The sequence below is a fragment of the Vespa velutina genome, chromosome 20, assembly GCF_912470025.1.
Source record: "Vespa velutina chromosome 20, iVesVel2.1, whole genome shotgun sequence".
Lineage (NCBI taxonomy): Eukaryota > Metazoa > Arthropoda > Insecta > Hymenoptera > Vespidae > Vespa > Vespa velutina.
The window spans coordinates 2,200,538-2,208,118 of NC_062207.1; the positions used below are offsets into that span (position 1 = coordinate 2,200,538).

Genomic DNA, 7,581 nt, shown 5'->3' on the forward strand with positions numbered 1-7,581 from the left:
GGGCACGGGCACGGGCACGAGCGCGCTAAAAACTACGAAAGTATAGCGATGGCGTGACACGATACGGTCGTTATCGACATGAACTTTGCACTTTCCACTACGTTTTATGCTTTTCGAAATGAGCTTGCACTACGTATTATTCCATTTCTTCTCGTTCGAGCGATCGACTTTTTTCTTCTTCATTTTTCTTTCCATTTCTTTTTCTTCTTCTTTTTCTTCCTTTTCTTTTTTTTTTTTTTTTTTTTTTTTTTTTTTTTTTTTTTTTTTTTTTTTTTTTATTTTAATAATCGCACTCAACCTCGACGAAAGTCGTGATCGGTGCCACAGAAAGGAACGATCGATGAGTAAATTTACAACCATTTTGTACCTATGAATTAAGGATTTTCGTTTTTCGTTAGAAATCTACAAGGTCAAAATAGATGCATGCATACATACATACATACATACGTACGTACATATATATGTAATCTCAATCGTATTTAGTTAACGTGGCAAATAAATCGGTCAAAGGTCGAGACTCGTCGAAAGTAACAATATTATTTAATTGGAGTCATTTAATCATTTCTTTCTTTATCAAACGATATCTCTCTATTACAAGATGAATATAAAAAAAATGTTCCTTAGAATTTGATAATAAGAGAAAAAGAAAGAGAGAGAGAGAGAGAGAGAGACAGAGAGGTAAAGAGTACTGTATGATGGCGACGCACTGTGGCAGAGTCGTCAAGCTGTTTGTATATCGCGAATGGAGGAGGATGCGCGTTAACTGTGATTTTGATTCTCTCGATTCGATTTGAAACACGTTCGTATGAGTTCGCATTGAGTTGGTGTTGAAATGGAAAAGAGAGATGAGATGAGAGATCGAGAAAGAGAGAAAAAAAAAGAGAGAGAGAGAGAGAGAGAGAGAGAGAGAGAGAGAGAGAGAGCGAGTACCTCGCCAGGACACTTTACGATACGTCGAATGACTAATACGTTGAAACAATAGGCTGTCGTCGGGCACCCCGATGGGACTAGGAATTGAGAAAGAGGGTAGGAGGGGTGCAGTACACTGGGATGGGGTAGAGTGGAACGAGGAGAAGAGGTGCGGTGCGATGGGACGAGATGCAGTCCACGGCATGGCATGGCATGGCATGGCATGGCATGGCATGGCATGGTGGTATGGCGTGGCATGGTGCGGCGTGGCGTGGCGTGGCGTGGTGTGCTGTAGTGTGATGTGGTATGGCGTGGCGCGAGGGTTAGAACGGCGGCGAGGTGGCGGTTGCCGTTCTGGATTGGTGGTGATGGTGGTGACGGGAGGGAGGAGGAGATTCCAATGCACCACTTAAGCGTTTCTATATCCGTACCTTCTCGGACTCTCCTCCACCTCTTCCACCTCCTCCTCCTTCTCTTCCTCTTCCTATACGTACTTCCGAGGCTTTTATCGCGCTGCTGAAGCTTCCCACCCGCGTTACTACGCGCGTTAGACGAGAATGAGGAGTCGTTACGGTTACGATCATTATTAATGACATAATTGTTATAAGGAAGTCAACTTTCCCATTGTGTCGCTTTCATCATTACGTCGTTATGACACAGAGAGATGTAGATACCCACTTCCAGTAAGTTTCGTTATATCGCATCGTTCGTAATAGGGGATATCTATCATCTATCTACCTATATTTGTATCTCCTCTTGATTTTTTTTCCCCTCTTCCTCTTCCCCTTCTTTCTATCTTTCATTTTTTCTCCTCTCTCTCTTTCCCCCTACTCTTCATCTTTTCCCACTTTTACCTCGATTCATTTTTTTTAATCGCAATCTTCTCTCCAAACGATATATATATATATATATATATATGGTTCAATTCGTCGTTGAACGGACTATCACATTTCGCGATTAGTTTTCGATTATTTTCCTCAATCTAATAGATATCCATGTATACCGAGATACATGATAATGGATTTTAATCAAGTTTATATCCAACAATGTTGATATCCATTTTCTCCCCTCGCTCCCTGTGCCATAGTTAGAATGAGGAAGAGGGAGGTAGGTGGCTCGGGACATAGTCTAAAGTTCCAAATTCCGCGGGTTCGGCGCACGCGAGAAACGTGGCTTAAGAGTAAAAGGGATGTCAAGGTTTGCGAGGGGTGGTAGGAGGAAGGTAGATAGGGGGTGGTCGATCCCCGGCGACGGTGATTGCTTCTCCCCCAGGCTGCCTTAAAATTGACGTCATATTCGTTATCCTTTCGACCCTTCTTCCATACGGCATCCTTGTCTCTCTCTCTCTCTCTCTCTCTTTCTTTCTTTCTCTTTCTCTTTCTCTTTCTTTCTCTTTCTCTGCCCGTGGGCATCTCTTTCTGCATGCGTATAAGCTTACATCAACCCTTCTACATACGGCCACACCCAGTTCCAAAGCCGCGCTTTGCCTCCAAGCTGAGATTCGTTGAATTACCTACGAGAGAAAAAGAGAGAGAGAGAAACAGAGAGAGAGAGAGAGAGAGAGAGAGAAAGAGAGAGAGGAAAGAAGAGAGATTGTTACTTTTGTATATAAAGTCTCGACCATGTGGACGTTCTTTTCTATCTTTTTTCTTTCTTTTTTTTTTTACGTTCTCTCTCTCTCTCTCTCTCTCTCTCTCTCTCTCGGTCTGTCTTTCTGTCTGCCTCTATCGAAACCTTCCCCGCGAATGAACATCCGTACAAAAACACATCGCGGATCGTGTTACACGTATATACCTAAGTCTCTTTTTTCTTTTTTCTTTTTTTTTTTGCTTCTCTTTTCTCTCTCTCTTTTTTTTTTCTTTTTTTTTTTTTTTTCTTCCAAAAGTACAAAAGACGAAAAGCCTTCGAACGGGAATATTTTTTACGTTCGGTAATGGCTTATTACACGATTAATCGTGATCTCTCATGTAAAAATAAATGGAATAAATCTTATCCATTGATCAATCATCAATGATCACGAATGGATTACGAGGCAAATAGATTTGAACAATTTATAATATAATAATTTGAATCTTGAATGAATCTAATTATACAGGATAGAGTATATTGAACGATCCAGAATCTTGATGTTCCTTTGACTGTCGCGAGCATCGGGCGATAAGCGAGCCCGGTTTTCGAGATATAACTACTGAAAGAGAGACGAAGGCTTTGAGAGACTGAGAGGTTTGGGAGGAGGTGGTGGTGGTGGTGGTGTTGGTGGTGGTGGTGGTGGTGGTGAAGGGGGAGTTGGAGTCGGGATGGTAGGGCCATCCCTTACCACGGCGCCAAACCATATCTCCCTCTCTCTCTCTCTCTCTTTCTCTTTCCCTTTTCTCTGAGAAAGAGCTTCCATCCCAGTGAGAGAGCTTCCATTACTAATCCATGCAAAAACCGGAATATCTTTATCCCCCTTTCCTCGCTCCACCTCCTCCTCTTTCTTCTCCTCCTTCTCCTCCTTCTTCTACTGGTTTACGTTGCTGTATTTCCGGAATAAATTCTAACACGCGAAACTTGCGAAATGTGCTTTCTTTCGATTTTAACCTTTGCCGTTGTTCCTCGACAACCTTCTGTCCTAAGGTGATTTATTTATTTGTTTATTTATTTGTTTATTCTTTTTTTTTTTGTACGATTATAACGGCTATTTCAAAAACTTAAGGACGCGTTCTCGCGTCGTCAAAAATTACATATCATACGAAGTCGCAGTAAAAGGGATTCTTTTTCGAGTTACGAACATTTTTTTCTTTTCGTTTTTTTGCTGTGTGTTTTTGTTCTCTCTCCTTCCTCTCTCTCTCTCTCTCTCTCTCTCTCTGTCTATCTCTTTCTTTTTTACATCAAACAAATCCATAAGATTTATTTCTGTAGCATCCTTTATATTCGATAAAAAAAAATCAAACGATCCCTTTATTTGTGTGATTAAAAAAAAAAAAAGAAAAAAAAAGAAAGAAAAAAAAGAAGAAAAAAAAATTTCTTGACGATTCTCTCGAAAAATTTGTATTCCTACGATCTTTCCTCGATCTTTATTGGCTACTTCTTTTCTTTTTCTTCTTCTTTTCGTTTATTTTTCTTTTTTTTTCTTTTTTCATCGTTCTCAAGATTTAACGAGATAACGCACGTAACGGACATTAAATATTCATATCGCTGCGCATCGTTGGTCGATATATATATATATATATATATATATACACTTATCTACGATTCTCCATAACAAAGTCGACTTGACCATAATTTCCGCAAGAGTTATTATAAACGATTTGCATAGCCGATATCAACGGCGAAACGACTTGAAGGTTCGCGAGTCTGGAAACGCGCGTGTGTCGTCCGAGGAATCGCCGTGGCAAGAGGCGCCGGACGTCCAAAGGGTTGGATGAGGAGGGGTTGGTCTGGAAGAGAGACGTCTGAAGGGTGAGAAACGGGTTTGGCCGAGCGGCGGGTGGACCGGGGCTTGAACGAAGCTTGGTAGGATCTGACGCGGCGAAGGGAAATCTGAGGATGGGGAAGGGTTGGGCGGGGGTTGATGGAGTGAGGTGGGATTGGGTTGGGTTGGGTTGGGTTGGGTTAGGGTGGAGACGGAATACGAATATGAGAATTAAAGCAGTCGAAGGAATTAAAGCGTATAACCATGGACGCTGATCTCGTTCGTTGTAGATATTATCCATCTTCTTCGAATTGTTTCGATTTATTCATGATCTATTAGTAAATGCATAACTAATACGTCATTTCTCTAAACATACATACGTCACATCTAAGTCCAAATAATTGGCTAATTAACTTATCTTCTTTATATTATTAATTTATCTTATCGAATTAAATCGAGCTCTCTTGATAATACATTAATGTATCGTTTATACGTTGATAAATAACAACTTGTATGTTAAACTTAATGGTTATACGGTTATGAGTTAATTATATTGATTATTATTATATGGTTATGGTTTAGTTTGATTTTTTTCCTCTTCGGTCATCATTTTTCCCATCTATCTAATTCTACCTATCTACCTACTTTTACCTATCTACCTACCTACCTACCAACCTACCTACACTTAGCGGTTGGTGGATAGGTAGATACGTGGTCACGGTGACGGTTCGTAATGCTCGCAGATTCGTACGTCACAGAGTCAGCACTAGCAGTTGGACTCTGGGACGACCGCATCTCTATATCAATCACTTGGATCTGGTGGCCATTCCACGGTCGCCCTTCGAATGCCGCCCTTCGTTCGCTCTGCCACTTCTGGACAGCCGCATGTACCGCACTTCTCCTTTCTCTCTCTCTCTCTCTCTCTCTCTCACTCCCTCTTTCTGTCTCTTTCTCCCTCTTGTTCTCTCTATCCTTCTCTTACCTTCGAAAACCCTCTCGGACCAAAGATTCACTTTCTCTCTCTCACTCTCTCACTCTCTCTCTCTCTCTCTCTCTCCCTCTCTCATTCTCTTCCGCTCTACTTCCCTCTCACACTCTTCGCTTGGTATCGGCCGTACGAAGCACGAAATACGTGGACGACACTAGTTTGCCACATCGCACTGCTCTAACCGACGTACGGATTGATAATTTATGCCCGTTAATTATGACCATAGGAGCCTCTCGAGAATGATATTCGGTCGTGTGCGTAATCGTGATTTAGGACAGAACGTCGGACGAGTCGTGTAGTAACTATAGAAAAAGTAAAGAGAAAAAAGTAAAGAAGAAAAAAAGAAAAATTAAACAAGAAAGAGAAAACTTGAGAGGAACAAAAAAAAAAAAGAATATCTGAAATTGGTCTCTGAGAGATCATCCTACAACGTTGGAATTATCGATATTTATCGAACGAAAGTCAATAATCGGTAATCGTTGAATCTTAGTCTGATCTCTCTCTCTCTATCCTTCATCCATCTCTTATTTTATCTGTTCTTCATTAGAAGGAGAAGCGGAGTCGAACGATGCGGATAGTGATATAGTCTTGATAAAGGAATGAGCCAGAAAGAGAGAGAGAGAGAGAGAGAGAGAGAGAGAGGAGAGAGAAACGATGAAGTTGAAGGCTCATATCATTAAAATAGAGATATTGACAAAAGCCTCTGGTATATAGGTGTGTGAGTATGTGAAAGTCATATATACATATACATATATATATATATATATCTTTCTATATATATATGTATATATATATATATATATATATATATATATATGCGGGTAGGTGGAACGACAGCCTGAAGGCATCTCACAGATCAATGGGAATATTGAACAATTGTCTCTCTAGCTACAGCTGAAACGAGCGGACCAAGACAATCAGCCCTCTGCGAACAATGCGTAGCTTAATGACGTAGCTGCACCGTTTTCGTCGGGTTCTCGTTCGCTCCTTCGCACTGACTGAATGAATCAGAGAGAGACAGAGAGAGAGATAGAGAGAGAGAGAGAGAGAGAGATAGAGATAGGAAAGGGTAGAGATACTCGTCTCTTCTTCTTGTCGCACTCTTCGAAGAAAATATAATTAAAGCCTAACGCGCCGAAGATCGTCCAATGAGACGCGAGAAATTAATCGATCATTATACGCTCGGTACCTAGCCGCGATTCTCCTCTTACTTACTTTTTTTCTTTCTTTCTTTCTTTCTTTTTTTCTTTTTTCTTAACTTTCTTCCTTTCTTTCTTCCTCCAACAGTTCGTCGCGTTCACCCATCCGAGACAAGAGAGAGCCCGATCATCGCCCGTCGTCTCTTCCTTTACTTTTTTCTTTACTTTTTTTCCTTTTTTTCGTTTGTTTTTATAGTTCTTTCTTCTTTTCTTTTTTCTTTTTTTTTTTTTTCTTTGTTTCCTTTTACTTCACTCCTTCCTCTCTCGTGCCTCTCTTTTTCTTCTTCTTCTTCTTCTTTTTCCTTTTTGGAGGAGATGGGGCTGGAGATAGGAACGATATAAGGGAGGGGGTGTTCCTTTTTTGTTTCTTGCTTTTTTTTTCTTTCTCTATCTTTTCTTTTTCTTTCTCTTTTTTTTTTTTTTTCTTTCATTCTTTCTTTCTTTTTTCCCTTAAGCGAACGGTTTATACAATGGCCATACGGTGTCGCGGCTTAAGGAAAGCTGCCACCGCCGCCGCCGCCGCCGCCGGTTCGCGCGCTCTTCTCAATGGCAATGGCATTGGCGGCGGCAACGGCGGCGGCGGTGGCGGTGGCGGTGGCGGCGGCGGCGACGGTGGCGGTGTGTTTTAGGGATCAATAATTTATGTAAATGTGTACGCTGCTAGGGCGCTACCGTGTGGCGGTGAGTTACAGCTACGACGTAGAAAGGAGGTGCTGGCGAACTCCGAGAGAAAGAGACAGAGAGAAAAAGAGAAAGAGAAAGAGCGAAAGAGAGAGAGAGAGAGAGAGAGAGAGAGAGAGAAAAAGGTAAGGGCGCCCGACGAGGTTTAGGGGGGGCCAGAGAGACGTGGTGTGGTGTACGGTGGCGGACCGACCGAGGGTGGAGAAGATCGCGACACGAAGGGGTTTGACGTCCAACCCTTTCATCGATTGTACTTCTCTGCTCCCTTTTATCCCTTCGTCGTAGTTCCCCCATCCTCCTTCATCCACCCCTTCCTTCGCCCTTACCACTCTCGCACGCGCCCCAGGCCCCCCCCCCGCCTCATCCCTTCCGCCCTCCCTCCCTCCCACCCTCCTACCCTAACCTACTCT

The 7,581-nt window shown here is 42.2% G+C and overlaps 1 protein-coding gene across 1 annotated transcript; it reads left to right on the forward strand.

Annotated features, from left to right (window-relative positions):
• The first annotated feature begins 1,001 nt into the window (after positions 1-1,001).
• On the forward strand, positions 1,002-7,119 carry LOC124956064 (glycine-rich selenoprotein-like). The gene is made up of 2 exons (XM_047511435.1): positions 1,002-1,231; positions 6,987-7,119. Exons 1-2 carry the CDS (start codon positions 1,002-1,004, stop codon positions 7,117-7,119), a joined length of 363 nt encoding a protein of 120 aa, XP_047367391.1.
• Positions 7,120-7,581: the final 462 nt, after the last annotated feature.